This window comes from Clytia hemisphaerica, unplaced genomic scaffold (genome assembly GCF_902728285.1).
Source record: "Clytia hemisphaerica strain Z4C2 unplaced genomic scaffold, Clytia hemisphaerica genome assembly, whole genome shotgun sequence".
NCBI classification, from domain to species: Eukaryota; Metazoa; Cnidaria; class Hydrozoa; order Leptothecata; family Clytiidae; genus Clytia; species Clytia hemisphaerica.
The window spans coordinates 188,684-205,684 of record NW_027103708.1 but is presented as its reverse complement, the minus strand read 5'-3'; the positions used below and the strand labels follow the sequence as shown (position 1 = coordinate 205,684).

Sequence of the window (17,001 nt, the reverse complement as noted above, 5' to 3'; positions counted from 1 at the left end):
CTTTCCAACGAGGTTATACTTTTTAGTTACATTTTGCTCTCAAGAGCAATGTTTGGAAAAAAGTATGGTAGACTTTAAATATACATTGACAAAAATGATTTTTTGAGATTCTCAAAACAGTTTTTACCTGGAAAAGTTGCGTATTATCAGTCGCTTTGAGTTGATACACAAACGTTTGTGATTGGTGGTCCGAAATGACGGAAGCCGAAGGTATCAGCATCAGCAATTGTGATTGGCTGGAAAACTCCGTGAATGACGTCATCGTAAAAGTGGATGACGTAAGTGATAGATCAAGATGGCGTGTATATCCTTGTTCACTATCAAAGAAAGTTCTCTCTGGTATGGTGTACTGGAAAATGCCGCAACAGTAGATTATTTGTTTTGGTGGGGTAACTATGACAACAGGTGGATTTGATTGACCACACGGCTCTTCGTAATCACCGGCAACTAATCCAACATTGAAATCGGGTTCCATGTGATCCCGAAACTTGGTAGTGGGGAAGTTATTGCTATCCGAGAATTCCGATTTGATTTCTTGAAGTCTATATAAATTACAGGGGTTGTATGTGACGTTACAGCTGAAAAACTCAATAATCATATTCCCATTTGCGATAGTTCGGTAAGACCAATATCCGATATATTTTCGGACTAATTCTGGCATTCCGAAAGATCCGATTTTGTTGAGGAAGGTATGATAGTCGTCAATCTTGAGCGGGTTGAATGGCGAAAGACTGATTTGATATCTATACTTTGGTTGGGGTACCATTTTGAATGTTAGGTAGAAAGAGATGGTTGCTGTTAAACCTAAGATGAAAAAAAATCACGGATTAAATATTTATTTACAATTCTCACGAATATGCACCACTGGAGAGTCTTCTAAGAACTTTTAAAATTTTCCACCCACGTCACTTAAACCTATTCAACCTAAGCTTTTAGGGGCGGTTCAGAACTAGGGAGGGGGGCTTTTCTTGTACCACCCCTTAACTTTTGATCTAGTAGGTCTTTTTGGATCCTTGTCACATAAGGTAACTTTTGACAAAAAATTCTTTTGATGACGTCACTCATCATGCCCAAATAAGTGAGCAAAAACGGAAAATTTCCTTTGTTCTTATAAAAAGCTATTGTATCCTAACAAAGGCTTTAGAAAAAAGTTGCCTGAGTTTAAAATGCTTATTTTATCTTAAATATTCAATAAATTGTGGTTTAAACGATATTTGACATTAAAAATAAATTTGTATTTGAAAAGTGTCAATTTTTCTGACACCTTACTGTCAGAAACGTCATCATGCTCAAGGTGTGAAAATTTTTAGGTGTCAATTTTTTTTTATTTTGAAGCTAAAGAAGTTAGGAATTTACAGAAAATTTCACGGCAAAAGCTCTATTATTTCAGGAGCTATTTCCAATAATTTGAACTCCGAACAGAAACAGCCCCCCCCCCTTAGGCCAAATAGGGTTAAACAACAGAAAAAGTGAAGTATTCGGTGGAACAAAAACAGAAAAGTTGCATAATTTCGTGAAGTCATTGCAGTGGTGCATAACATGAATAAAGAAGAATAGTTACACCGTATATTTCATTTTATCTTCATAAAGATCCTGATTGCTTTGTATATTGAAAACCTGGTCAACCACAATTTTTAAAAGGAATTTCTTTCTAGAAGTTTGGCACTCAAATTGTACTTCTAAATGTAAATACTGTGTTTTTGTAACAGATACTTTTTAAATTGGCTATATCGAGTGTTGTCACAGAGCAATTAGTGCCATAGAAATTTTAAAACTTTAATAGCTTCTCTTTGTTATGTTACGACATTTCAGCATGTCCTTGGAGATATTTTATCAACTTACTGACCATACATTTCTCAACCAAATTTCTTTGTCAGTAAATTATAAATCCTTTTATTTTAAATGTTATTTATAAAGGGAATGACGTTGTCTCTTATCCCCTGAAACTGAATTTTATAGACAATGAATGAAATGTCTCAAATCAACCAGTTTTTTTGAAATGCATTCTGTATCTGACATGAGAAAAGAGACTAGTAAAGAGCCCTTATGACGAGGTTATCAGCGCAACTAACAAACAAGAAATATAATTTCTATGGAACTAATAGACATTTTCATAAATTACGTCACGAACATCACTTGCCTCGTTTTGAAATTATTGCCATGGTGATTAACTCCCAGCGGATTTTATTAAAACTACTTTCTATTATTAAAAAAATCATTTAATGTCTCAAGGGATATAATCACCATGGTAATTGTTTGAATACGAGGCAAGTGATGTTCGTGAGGTAATTTATGAAAAGGTCTATTGTGGCACAACTTTTTTCTGGCCAAATCTTTTTTGCGCCCGCGCCCTGTAGAATACCAAATTCCTAAAAATTTGCGATGAAAGCAGACGAGATGGAGTTTTTATAACATACTTAAATCATAATTGGTCATTTGAAGTAATAAAAATGACGCGTTCTTTAGAAAAAGTAACTAAATTGTTTTATTACTGGTTAACGACCAAAATCAAATAAGAGCTTTGAAAAACCCCATCTCGTCCCGATGAAATATGACAAGTATAAACTCCAGAGTTGCAAATAGAGGTCAGGGATTACTACATTGTGAAATCTAAAAATTCCCCAAAAGAATCTGTCAAGCTTCACGAGACCTTTTCTCCCGAAATTCCAGTGCTCTAGAAAGTGAGCAGATATGATTAATTGCACGGATGGGTAACAAACTGAGATTCGTATTTTATTACTTGGCATGATTCTTGGCTAACTACACAGGAAATGTTTTTGGGTAAAATTGTCACTTTTATAAACCATAAATATCCTGATAGAAAGAACTTTTTCTGACCAGAATTTGCACAGCTCCATTTACAGAAAGAAAGTTAGACGCTCTGTTTATCTAAGGAGAATGGAAGCTAGGAAGTTTGCCAAACCGTGGAAAGTGCCGTTACCCTCTGATATGGCGTGATTTGCTCAGATGCAGCTGGCTGCGAGGGCGTTGGGGCGTACAGTCCGAAAAAATCAATCCCCATTATTATTGATATTCTTTTGTTGAATTCTGGATGGAAAGACGAAGATTTTAGCACCAAACAAATCCTTAAATTTCGCATTCAACCCTTGGCGGTAATATAGTAATTATGGAAGGTCTTTTTAGATTACGTTTCATAGGAGACGACAAAGCAACTGAAAAATTTGAGAGACTCAAGGCTGAAATTATTTAGATTTTACCAGAAAATTGAGAAAAATTGAAAAAATAGCCTAGTTATCCTGGTATATCAAAATTGAGGGTACATATTTTTGTTTTTTATAAAAACAAACTTTATAAGAACATATAAGGCTTCAATGGTCAAAATATTAAGAACAAGTTAGAAGCATTTTAAGGCCTTGCTGACTCTAAAACACCCGATTTCTTAAGAAAATGGACAACAGTGCTCGAAAAAGGTGAAAATAAGAACATATTAAGAACATCCAAAGGCTGCAAAATATTTTGGATGTTCTTATAAAATAAAAATTGAGTGTATTTCCTGGCGATTAACAATGGGTAAGAATGTTATCTAACGTCAGAGGGTAATCATCCTCTCAATAGGTTGCTTTTCGTGGTTTAGATATTTTTCGAAATGATACATTTTAAAGGCATTAAAAAGTATGTATAAAATCCATGTATAAGATAAAATAACTTTGTAACAAAATTGTGCTCTGTTGCATAAATTTTCCGACAACCCTGAGAACGCTATACTGAAAAGTACTACATTTCCGTTTTATGTATCCATGTATGTGTAACTATAATATACCGCTATTGTTTTTGAAGACCAGGTTTTACAAATAAAAGGGAGCACACCTCCTTCAATCATTTTGCCTTTTACAAACATCTTCATTGATCAATTCAAAAAGTTCATCTGGGCTACTAAACGTTTTTAACGGGAGGTCCGAGATTTCTGCCATTGAAGCCAATCGATAACAATGACCTCCTCGCTCCAAAACACGTCGACAGTCCCTTCCTTCATATTCTTCGTTATGAATGAAAATACTCTGGTCATCGTCAACAGTATTAAAGAAGAACCCATAAACAAATAAAAGATTTGGAGCTTTATACGTTCTTGAAAGCCAGCCCGCAGAAACAACGTAAAAAATGAACTGCAAAGGCTCCAAATGTTTTCTACTTCGCTTTGCATTTACTATTCGCAATATTGCCATAGCAGGCTTTACGTAGCTGTCAGAATACCTAAGACATCTAACGTGAATTCTGGTGACGCCGTTCAAGCAAGTCTCGTTGAAAAAGTCTTTTCTCGAGATAATGGATCGATATGCAAAATCATAACGATCAAAAGTTGGTTCTTTTATAACATCTATAAGATCTTTTATTCTTAATGTTTCGAACGGGTCGTTAACCCATCTATCCTTGATGCTGACTATGAATCGATGCAGGGACATCCAAAATTCATCGGGACACCAATAGCAATATATGATAATATCAAATTTCGGATCTTCGTTAAGATCTTTTAGAAGTTGATAAGAATCTTTTGCATGTAAATAATTTTTCTCTGCGCCTACCATCAATACAAATGTTTGCTTCCCGATCAATTTATCTTTACTAAAACGCTTGATTAAATCGTTAATAGATTTATTTTTATCTTTGTTAGTCACCCATCCTAAAGGAACATCGTAATTTCTAACGATATGATTCCAATTAGATGTCTCTAGCCATGAGATAACACGACCATCTTCCACAAGATGAATATTCACTTTAAAACAGGCTTCATTTTGAACTAGCTCATTCAAGCGACGAAAGAAATTGTCCATGAAACTGATATCTATTCCTTGCATCGTAATAGTGATGTTCCTGTGTTGTGAGCAGCTCAACATTTTGAAATCTCCAAATAACTCAGTACTCATAGAACCCATTGGAAGTACCATCACAATAACAAAAATAAGGAATTTAGAACCCATGTCAATTGATTGTGCTTCTCTGGGGGCTTCTCTGCTCTTTCTATTTCTGCACTAATCAATCGTCTTGACTGTCTCTCTCTGTTACCAGTTTATTAGTAGTGTTTTTTTATGTAAATACACGTTTTTTATTATAAGAACAAACTATATAAGAGGCTTCCATGGCCAAAACTTTAAGAACAAGTTTTAAGAACATTCTAACACTTTGGACTCTAAAACGGCCAATTTCTTAAGAAAATGGACAAAATTACTCACAAAATGGTGAAAGTAAGAACATGTTAAGAACATTTTTAGGCTTTAATCTCAAAAGGTTAAGAACATCCCAAGGCTTCAAAAATTTTGGATGTTCTTATGAAATAAACGTGTAGTTTAGATGAATTGTTTTTCGATATGTAGTGGTTTGGCAACGTAAAGTAATCAAATGTTTACTTTTTAGCTTTACTATCAATCCTTTCAGCAAAATCTGAAGTACTATTGAACTGTGTAAATTTTGAACAAATGACCAATTGAATCTTTTCTACATTTGGGGGTTGTTATTTGATTGGTTTAGCTTTCATACCTTCATTCGAAATCTTGGTTGGTATACCCCCTCCCCCCTATATGTGTTAATAAATTAATATCAGGGCAATTGTTGATGTGTTTACCGAAAAAATAAGAGTCAAGTGGTTGATTGGTATCGTAACAACCGGATTAACTTTAATCATTTTCTCTTGAGCTTAATTGGATTCGATTGATGGTACTCGATTCATTTTCGATTGACTTCTTTATGAAGAGATTTAATAACTCATTTCGACCAGCATTAACTTGTTTCATAATTTTAAAGTAAAATTAATCGATTGATTAATTCGATTAAGGATGGTCGCAATCTATATATTCTCATTCGAAACTACAACACCAGCAATTAATTGCAAAAAAAAGGGCCATTCCATTAAATTTCCATACAGGGGGGTGGACGAACCTTTTAAAGTAAAAGAACATTTCCAGGGAATGTATGGATACCCTCTGGTAAATGGAAAAATTTGCAAAAAAAAATTCCTTGAACAATTTTTTTTTTACCTTAAAGTGACGATGGACAAACTAAAATCAGACTTTTTTACCTCTGGAAATTTGAAAATAATTTTTCACCCCCTGGAAAAATGAAAAAATACTCTTTTAGACGTCCTGGGAATTCTTATCGAAGTACCCCCTGGAAATGTTCGACCACCCCCCCCCCTTCCTGTATTGATACAAGATGGAATGGTCCAATAACTTTATTGAAATGAAAGATCTTTCATATCTTTTAAACAGTTTATTTGGTGAAAGATAAAAAGATAGTAACAAGGTAGTATACCTGTCGAGTCAGTAGCGACCAATTTCAGTTCCGTCTTTTCTTTGTTGTATAGAGCACCATCAACATATGTTGGAACACCTTCTATTGTTTGGTCTTTCTCAATGTATAATAACCAATCATGGAATGCGCCAGCTCGTGCACCTGGTAAAACAATGGTAGAAACAGTTAAGAGCTTTGTCCTGTCAAATCCTTCAATGTTCATGGGCCCCAGCGAGGCGTTTGAAGTGAGGGCCCAAAACTTTGGGAAAAAATTGATGAGGAGAACTGAGAAATAACCAAAAAGAATAGAAAAATCAAATGCAATCAACCATCAAATGAGATCTTACCTAAAGGTGTTAAAAGCCATAAATGAAGTTTCCTGGCATCCCCATCTTCGTCAGTGAATAATGTAGAAGGGAACTGGTAACGAAACCCACCACACAGAGGTACCTCCACTTCCAAGGGGTCTTGTGTGGGTACAGGTGGATTAAGTGGTCCACTGCATGCTTCAGAATCTTTGGATTGGATAGAATTCAGTTGATATCTGATTGGGAAAGGAGCAACAAATTGTTAGTTTTAAGGGTTATTGGCTGTCCAATTCATGATATGCACCATTGCAATGTCTTCTGACATTACATCACGGACCCAATAGCTGATTGGTTGTAAGTGACGTAAAATCAGTCAATACGTCACTTGCAACCAATCAGCTGTTGGGTTCGTGGAAGACATTGCAATGGTGCATATCATGAATAGACCATTTGTAGGACGAGATGCCATTTTGACTACATAATTAGTAGTGAAAAGATTACGTCATGAGTCCAAAAAGTTACATTATTTTGGCGTCGGGATAAACTCAAAGCGGATCAATTTATTAGCGCTTAATTTTCATTTTATTGATCGCTAAGGTTATGCAATGTTATTATGTAATCTTCGCTTATTGCATCGTAGAAAAATCAGACCCAAGTGCGAGAGGTTTATCTAAAGAATCCTACATTTACTAAAAATAGACAAAAAGAACGACAAATTTCATAACAACGATAAATTTCGCCGTCCACAACCCCGACTCGGCTAGTTTGTCCACCCCTACGAATCCTCTTTGTTTATCACGGGAATTAACAACATATGGTTTAAAGAACGACATATTACGCATGCGTGTTACAATGCAGGATTCTTTAGAGGAACAGACTGTGCATACTCAGTTTGAAGAAGGGTGATCAGCTCTTGTGTTGGTTGGCCGGCTTGGATCAATTTCTTTTCTGATTCTGAAAGCCCTTCTGTTGTGCATTTGTTTGGTAGAGGACAGACACTCCAAATCAAGTTAAACTGCTTATTATTGATCATCTGCTGGTATTCAACAACATTGACAATGTCATACGTGAACATTTGCTTCAATCTAGTATTAAAAACAATAAGCATGGAACATTAGATAAGAACAAGAATGCATCCAAGACGTGGTTTACGATTGTCTGTCTGTCTGTCTGTCTGTCTTTTTAACAATTTTTAGCACCCATTTATGCTCTGTTAAAAAGTTATACACCGTTGGAAAGATATTTTCGAGGAGAATTATGCAATTGAAATTTGTTTTAAGAATACAAAAATTTAGATTTTCTTGACTGATTCAAATATCAAGAAATGAAAGTTTTAAAATAATCTAGAGTACGATGAAACAGATGAAAAATCTTCACTTTTTTTTTCATTTTTTCAATCTTCAATCTATTGGATTATTCACATTTGAAATATCTTTCCAAAGGTGTATAGCTTTCAACATATATACGTGCTGTGAATTAAAAAAAAGCAAAGTGTCCACATACATTTGAGACAGATTATTGATAACCTCTCTGTTTCTCTACATTTACATATCAATATCATAAATATCTTTGACGTTATACTTTAGTTTAGAGCCTTGGTTGAATCATAGTCCGTATAAAAAACACTGGTCTGGAAGCTTATTGTTATAACTTTTTGTTAGCTTTTTCCTTTGTTATTATCAAAAGATGAAAATCGATTTGCTCAGTTTTTTATCACGTTACCAATTATTTCCCTTGGGATTTGTTTAAGATTTAATCACATGATCAAAAATTGAGCAAAACAATCTAATTTCTCAACGCAAGTTCATGTAAGAAACAATGGAAAGAAACGTGACCAGGGTTTTTTATATGGACTATGGTTAAATAACAAAATTCAGAAGGAAAAAACATAATCTGAGAATAGCATCCCTTTTACACGGACTACCACATGAAACCATTACAGAGACCTCTTACAAAGTGTTATTACCATTATCATTAGATATAATCAACGTTCACAAATGTTTAGGTACCTTCGGGGATACATACAGTATTTACAAATGACAATGTGTACATGGAAATTCAAATGAGTCAATGACAATGGTCAATGTCTCTCTCGAGAAAAGAGATGAGCTGAAGTTTTTATAAGATACTTCACTAATTAGACCAAGGGAATGTATGATTCTATAAAACCCGAAGGGTTAGATGATGTCGTGCTTTAAGCTCTTCCAAGCAAATAATAGGGAATATCGCAAAAAATATTGCTGCTATTGTTTTCGAGAACCCGTGCAGCTATTGGTCAAGCGCTGAAATTCTATTGTAATGCCACGTGACGACCCAGATAGGATTTCCTACCTAACCTTGGCGCACTTTTCAGCCAAGGCACGACATCTAGCCCTTCGCTTCGGGCTTTATAAATCTATGGAATGTATGGCACGCCCATTGAGATTAAAGCCCACAGGGCTAGAGTAGAATCTCTACCTTTCCCAGGTAAGAAAAAGTGAAGCCATCCAGAACGCGCCTAGAACGCGTCACAATCATGACGACGGATTGTATCTTTAGCGGTTCTTTTGTTTCTGAGGACTACATTTTTTGAAATCTAGCGATAGATTTTACTTTCAACCCGGCGTTTGTTTAAAAACCACGCGCGGGCGTTCTAGATAGTAGATCATAATTTTAACCTTTAAAAACAAAACCTTTAAATATATTTAGCCAGACAGTAACCAGTAACAACATACTAAAATCAAATACCACTTACCGTTTAACCATATCAATCTGCCGTGCTAGCCCTGGAGATTGCGAGCTTTGCGTCAAACTTGAATCTTCCGTCACCGTCATTTCATACTGATAAAACAACTGAGGCGCCGTACCCAGGATAGTAATCTCTACCCACGTGTCGCTATGTAAATTGTGTTTGTTGATAGCTCGTATAGTTACATTGTATTTAGTGAATCCTGACTTCAAGACGGCATTAGTTACCACACCTTTAAAATCGAAAGTAAAGTTTTTAGAAAAAGTTTCAAGATAAAATTTTATAATACTATCTTGCTAGCTAGGGATTCCCTGAGTAGAAGAATTCATATTCACATGGGTATTTATTTACAAAATCCCTTTTTCTAAAGCAGTGCGAGAGTCAGACTATCATTCCTACCAGTGGCGTCCCAGCTGGCACACAACATTGTTTCAACGTTCATCTAACGTTATATGGACGTTATGAACGTTAGATAAACGTTGAAACAACGTTGTGTGCCAGCTGGGGTGGTAAGAGAGATTTTCTGGGTTGATAATGCAAAAATCTGGCGCCCTTTAAAAGCTATTTTGCTTTTTGCGTCCTGGCCGGCTCCAACCCCAATGATTGAATTGCATGCGAAGCGAGCAGAAAGCAAACCAATGTTTTACCCAATACAATGCAAGGTAATTGTGAAAGGGCTTCAACTTCCGTAGAAAAATGAGCGTATTTTCACGTTTCAATGATTGCTGCAGCTGGGTTTACTAAATTACATAATTTTCTTTTTTGACACCCCCTTAAAATAGCACCGTTGGGGAGGGGACATGGTTCCCTGACCCTCTGCCACCGCGTAACAAGTGGAGCAAAAATTAAGTTTGATTTAAAGATTCGTTAAAGAATAAAAACCAAAATAAAAGATGGCGTCGGAAAATATTCAAGCCCTAGATCAGATTGTCGACGAACAAACTATCCTGTTAACTCTGCTGAAAGTGATTTGAAGAGCTCGAGAAAAAAAAAACTTTTTTGATAGCATTTTGTTATATTATATTTTCAGGTTTTACATTTCAGAAAATCGAGAAGCCGTGTCTGTCTGGTACTAGACGATGCTATCGTCCGTTAGAGGGTCAGTAAACGCGGGAAAATATATATGCGCAGAGTCAGAGGGCGTCAGGGTGGTTAATGGGAAAAAGAGTGGCGGTAGAGTTTGGAACAAACACTGTAAAAACCTCTGCAAACGCTTACTCCGCCCCGAACTAACCACCACTTTCAAATTTGTCCCGCCTCCTAAACTATTCCCCTTTTTAGTGATCTTGTGTAGACGATAAGATCGCCTGGCCTGGTACAGGCTTATTCAGTGCAGTTTCAATAACCCGACACGCACGGGGAATGCAATGTGTTCGATTCATGAATATTACAAGATATGGAGTAAGGTTAATATGGCATTGTTAACCCTTTAAGTGCCGATGTCGTATATATACGACATGGGCTATATAGGAGGGCGAAGCCCTCCTGTAATGCCCAGTTTGAGTTAGAAATCGTTATTTTTGGTCGAACTCGTAGGAATTAGATTGTCCTTTATGGTCAAGCAAAAAAAAATTCAAAAGTGAGTCTTTCCAGCGAAATTTTAAGCAAAAAAGTCAAAAAAATGCAAAAAATTGACAAAAATTCACTTTTTTGAGATTCTGACTGTTTTTTGACTATTTTTGGTCAACGAGTGATCCAAGAACCTCCAAATTTGGCCCTGTTTTACTTTATTCTGTCTTCTAGTGAATTGATTTGAAATTTTACCACTGGGCACCTTTTCATCAGTTCAGTCAGGTCCGCGCAGCGGGCCTGACTGCTTTAATTCCCTAACCTACCCCCCCCCCCCCTGGCCGCCGCCCACCACGCCCTTCCTAAATCGGGCGGCGCCGAAGGCGCCCAAAAGAAAGAAGAGACTCTAAGCTATCCAACGAGCTATATACGAGCTTCTAATTCCTTCTAGATCAGGAGATATAAGCCCTTAAAATTTGAACTAGCGATTTTTTAAAAAAAACTTAGAAAAAAGGACCCTGGCACTCAAAGGGTTAAGACTGAAAAGACGAATGAAACGTGTTCAAGCTAAGGAGACATTCGAATTATCTTACCAGTAATTTTTGCACCATCGATAGCAATCCATGAATTTTGTGGATCAATAGGTTGTTCATTAACAGTCATGATTAAGAAACGGAGGTTCGAAAAACCTGCACGATCTTGAAAAATCTGTCAATGAAGTTAAAAGAAAAGTTGTCAAATAGTAATAGGCTTTTCCAGAAAAAATTTGAATATGGGATATGGAAGATATAACACTTTTTGGAAATTTACTCCCTCCCCCCGGACATTGTGACTTTTGACCCCCTGGACAGCAGGTTTGCCCCCCGGAAAAGCATCAGTTGACTCCCTAGACATTCAAAATTATCCTCAAACAGGGCGAAATTACCCCTAAACAGAGCAAATTTACCTCCCAGACAAGGTAAATTTGGTAGATTTTTCACTACCCCCGAACACTATATCCTCCACCCCTATGTACGGACGATTTTCTGGAAGAGCTCAATACATTGATGGAAAGTAAAAAAATTACATTTTCAACCGTTTGAACATTTGGAAACCCATCTTCTTGTAAATGGCTCACCACTACTCGACCCCCTTATCCCTAAATCGAATGGAAATCCCAACCGAGTTTCAGACAAATGAGGATTTTATTCAGAGTGCAATTAAATTCTTTCATTCCGTCGCCACAGGTTACATTTCAAAGCCGTGGTACTCATGGTACCAGTTATAATGAGCTCCCACTGACCTTTATATATCCCTGGACCAAGCTATATCCACCATCTTTGATCAAAGTTTTTTTTGAATTGGTACCCGTAAAGAAGCCATTATAGTGTTAAGAATTAACGTCTAACGGCGCTACATCATCAAAAGTTTTCTAGGGAAAGTAGATCCTAGCGCTCTCGATCCATTTACACTGCTATTGAGTAGGCAGCACCATTAGGGTACTCCGATCAAAGATTTCGCTTGGCCGGGATTAAGAAACTTGGTCCAGGGTATATAAAGGTCAGTTTGAGCTCCCCATTACCCGAGTATTCTGTTAACGTTTCAGTTATGGGGAGGGGACTGTACATACCTCTCCCGTGATTTCCTCCTCAAAGGCGGTACATCTTCTCACACTGAATGGTTGTAGGTTTTGCAAGTTGACAGGTGGCACTATTTCATCTTGGCACTCACTTGTTTGTGCAACGAACATATCAGAGTTCATAATACTGAAATCGGGCTGAAAACCTTGAGTGAATAAAAGAAAAATTGGTAAGATCTATTGAGAGGTAGGAGTTTAGTCGCGTTTAGTCGCACACCATTTAAGACATTTAAATCTCAGTTTTAGCAAAAACAGAATAAGATCTGAGCTTGCTGAAAAGTTTTTTTTCGAGATCTAATTTTTCATTTTCTCATAGTGTAAATTACGGCAACATACCTATTCTAATTGTGAACTAAAGAGGGTAGAAAGCTGGTTGTCTAAATTTAATGCATTGCCCTTCTTTTGACGTCAATGCAATCACTTCTTTCGATATTTTCAAGCAAAGACTTTAACTGCCAACACTTACTGTTTGCCTACTATAAATTAAAACAGGCAAGCTAGAGAGCCGGTTAAGGCTCTGTAATTAAATGTAAATCATACCTTGTTTGTCGAAAGCCACAAATTCTGGTCTGGTCATTTTCTCAATCTGTCCAGCAGAACAATTTTGAAATCCACAACTCATAACTTTAACTGAAAGGAACTGTAAGTTAGACATCACTTGAGAACCATACTCATAAACTGTAAGCCTGGAAGCAGTGAAGCCATAGACTGTGGCCACTTTATTGATAAACGAAATCAGGACTTGGTGAGTGGCTGTCTGGTCTGAGGTTGTGCTCAGTGATGCTTGACTTGAAAGTCCAAATTTGACGTATTTTCGTTCTTTAGGTAAGGGAGTATCTGTAATGACGAATGTAATGTTAGTGGTAACTGATTTACCACGCTCGGTGGTAGCCGTAACATCAAACATTGTAATATTATTAGCAGCTGGTTTTGACGAGATCAAGAAAACAATAAATTCTTGGCTCGACTCTGAGAATGATATCCAGTCAGGGAGTGTGCTCGATCCTTTATATTCCACAGTTAGTTTTAAGTCTCTAGTTCCACCATCAATTTTATCTGAGAATGTATTTTCAGGGATTTCATATTTTAGGTTACCACAGTATTGAATTTTTTGATCTGGTATTGGATTCTCAACTATTGGATTTGATTCTTCGTCGATGCAGATTCCTTGGAGTTTCACTGATACTGATATAACATCAAAATTAGCTTGCAATGATTGTTTAAAGTTGGAGTTTGCAGCACCATCACTGGCTACTAATCTATCTTTGAACGCTTCAATACGACTTCTCTCACATTGAGTCCTGGAGATACCACAATGAGACCATTTGACTGTCAATATTTGACTACCGAACACCAGAGATGAGTATTCCACAAAATCAGATTGTTCATTTGTGAAATACGTTTGAACGTTTGTTCTCAATTGGCTGTAAACTAATGTAAAAGTGTTCAATGTTGAAGATGCTGCCGAAGAAACTTGGAAACTCATTTCAACAACGTGCGATAGAGGCTCCGGATTTGATGGTAATGTCCATTGCAGATTCTGAGAAACACTTTGCTGTTTACTGTCTTCAGCATTTAAGGCGAATTGGAAAGTTTGGTCAGCCAATGCGTTGTAGGGCACCATAGTTATTTGTTGGGTTGCAGTATCAAAAGAGACCCATTCGGGAAAGGAACTTCTCGGTGGCATTGGTGTTAATGTCAACTTCAAATTTCTTGCATTCCCTTCCTCATCATCTAGGAAGGTGTTCTCAGGAACCAATTGGTTAAAAGTGAGACATGATGATAGGGTAAAGGGACCCCAAGGATCAACAACCTTCGGCGGCTTGTCGTCAATGCAAGGGCCTGAGGTAGATGAAGAGATTTGAATATTGGAGAATTGTGGTCCGAGATGATTTAGAAAGTCATTTTTTGGTTGTCCTGAAGAATCAAAGAACTGGTCATGAAATTGATCGATCTTGGTCGTCTCGCATGGGTCGTATCTCCACGAACATTGAGAGAAAGCCAGATAAGTCTGTTTGTCAGATGTTAACTGGTTGTCCAACAGCAAGAAATTGGATTCTGATTTTGTCCATGTTGATACTTTAGTTGCCAGAGTATAGGATTTGGTGTTTGAAGTTGTGGAAGAATCGAAGTCACTCTTGATGGTGATTTTATAGGCTACTTGAGGTGCATTACCACCAGTGATCTGGACACTGAAATCACACACAAGAGATTGGTTACTAGAGTCCGTGACTATGAATTTATATGTAAAAAGACGCTGGCTACTGCTTGTTGATAACATCGATGATGTCGGATTGGCGTATAGAGTTTGTGTTTTTGTGTCAAACCCTATCCACGATGAATCTGCAATTGCTTTTTGGGTATTATCAACTAGTTTGATGGTGAGGTTACGAGTACCCCCGTCTTGGTTGTCCGCAAAAGTATCCTCAGGGATTTGATAACGGTATATTCCACATAGAGGTATTTGGAGAATGTCTAAATCTCGTTTCTTGAACGGGGGTTCGATTTTACAAGCTCCTTGGAAAGTTTCGGTGATGCCGGTCAGTGTGAATTGAGTAGACAATGACGTGTTGAAAGAATCTGAAACGGTTTTGTCGGTGTAAGACCCGAACATAATTTTCTGAACATGGCGTATCATTGTAAAATTGCACCCTGGGAATACGCGTAAACCCCAAGTAGCATTACCTGCGTCCATGTAGAATGTTTTTAAGAATATCCAAGTGCGGTATTGTTCACCGAGCGCGCGTATAGTGGCGTTCATGAAATAATGCATGTGTTTAACACGTATATCCCAACCGTGGGTCTTAAAACTATGGAAATGAAACGTGACCAAGTAATAATTTTTTGGCACTTCGAAATTTCCGTATATGAAAATGTCCGGTCGAAAGTTTCCCTGCATGTTACGCTGGTCGAAACCTGAAAACTGGTTTTTGATCATACGGCAATTGCAACTTGTGTTTCGTGGCGGGGCGGGTGGCGGGATAAAAACATACGCCTCATCCAGTAATTGTACGAAGAGCGTATTGGTTTTCAAAGTGTAATTGGTATGAAAAAATTGGTAATAGGTTTTGGGCACTGGGTCGTAGGGGCCGTAAATGAGCTCGTATCGTACAAAATCGCCACTCTCATGTGTGAAAACCTGATCGAAATTCACTTCGAAGATTCCCGGGTAAGGTGAGATGTAGCTATACCAAGGCTCCGGAAAGATCGTATAAATCCGCAAATACTCCATCCAAGGCATAATCGCTTGGTTATTGGGAATCTCGCAAACACCAATAGATTGAGTTGTCACCGGTAAAGCATCAAAGATTGGTAGCATGGCTTGTTTGTATTCGGCAAAATCTCCCTCGGAGCCTTTATACTTTGTAAAGATGCGAAAATTCGCGCCATCGTCACATGGTGTTTCCCTGATTGTACAATTCTGATATTTTATATTCAATCCACCGCTTGATAAAAATTCATAATCGTATATATTGATGACCCGACTGTTGATTGGCCAGCCAAAGAATTCTTGAACATTTTCAACAAATTGATAAAAATAGTAGACTTGACTGTTAACGTTGGTTAGCAAAAGTTTATTCTCAGTTTGAAAACCATAGTTGATCTCTGGGATGTCCTCATAACCAATAAAGTTAATCCAGATTTCCTCGTCCACAAAGTTTTTCGTTACCGTATTAATAGCTCGAATGTAGAAGACTAACTCTTGATTCCCGTAAACCGTCTTCGTAGACGGGACAACGTAAATGGTAAGATCCGCTTCTGAATATCCAACCAACGGATATCTTGGCATGTCTTTCAACAACTGTTTGGTACTTTCCAAAAATTGAATTTCCAACGGCCCTGTATCTGTATCCGAATAACTGGTGACGTCAATTTGTCGCTTAGCAACAGAACAATAGGAGACGGTAATATTGCCGAATGGTTTGTTGACCTTGGGCATCCCATAGGTGGTCCTATTAAAAAAGGAATATTAGTACAGTTGAGTTGAGAACCTAAATACCTCCTTAACTCGATCGAATTCGTTGGCTCGGTAAAAATTTTCCATCCACAGGGCAGAAAGAGGCCCAGTCCTCACCTTTTAGGTATAAAACCTAATAGCTTTTTAGCCGGGATGTTGACAAATTAAACTGCAACTTCCCTTTCCTCTCCGATAGAATTTTGTGGGCTTTAAACGGCAGCCGCTAATACACCCCTTCTCACAAACACGTGGGGATAAAAAGAACGGACTGAAACTCGATGGGGATTGATACTCCCATATTTTTTGTGACTGGGGATTTCAATTCTTTTGTTTTCAAGCCAGAAAATTTAGTGGCGATGGAAAAAATAGCATAACATTTTGCAGTGAGGATTGGTTTATTTGATAATTTTCAGTGAGGACAAAAATTGGAGGATAATTTTCCTCCGGGAACGACATTTCGGACAATTTTTCCAGTGGGAAAGGGGTCTGTAAGAAGAGCAGCCGCTAATCCACCATCATATATTACATAAGTTACAAACCAGTGGCGTGGTGGGAAAATTTCTCTGGGGTGGCGAAGGCAAATATGGCGCTCTTTTTAAGGATTTTTTGTTTTTGGCGCCCCTCTCTATACGCTCAT

General features: G+C 37.4%; 1 protein-coding gene across 1 annotated transcript in view; it reads right to left on the bottom strand.

Moving 5' to 3' along the window:
* The window catches only part of LOC136804160 (uncharacterized), a 37,329-nt gene extending 20,983 nt beyond the window's left edge, over positions 1-16,346 (bottom strand). Inside the window, exons 1-8 of the mRNA XM_067060894.1 lie at positions 12,947-16,346; positions 12,398-12,552; positions 11,382-11,496; positions 9,286-9,511; positions 7,439-7,636; positions 6,591-6,787; positions 6,265-6,405; positions 128-804 (exon numbers count right to left, since the gene is read on the bottom strand). Of these exons, the coding sequence (XP_066916995.1) occupies positions 128-804; positions 6,265-6,405; positions 6,591-6,787; positions 7,439-7,636; positions 9,286-9,511; positions 11,382-11,496; positions 12,398-12,552; positions 12,947-16,346 (5,109 nt within the window). The remainder of the gene's footprint in view (positions 1-127; positions 805-6,264; positions 6,406-6,590; positions 6,788-7,438; positions 7,637-9,285; positions 9,512-11,381; positions 11,497-12,397; positions 12,553-12,946) is intronic.
* Between the last annotated feature and the right edge of the window lie 655 nt (positions 16,347-17,001).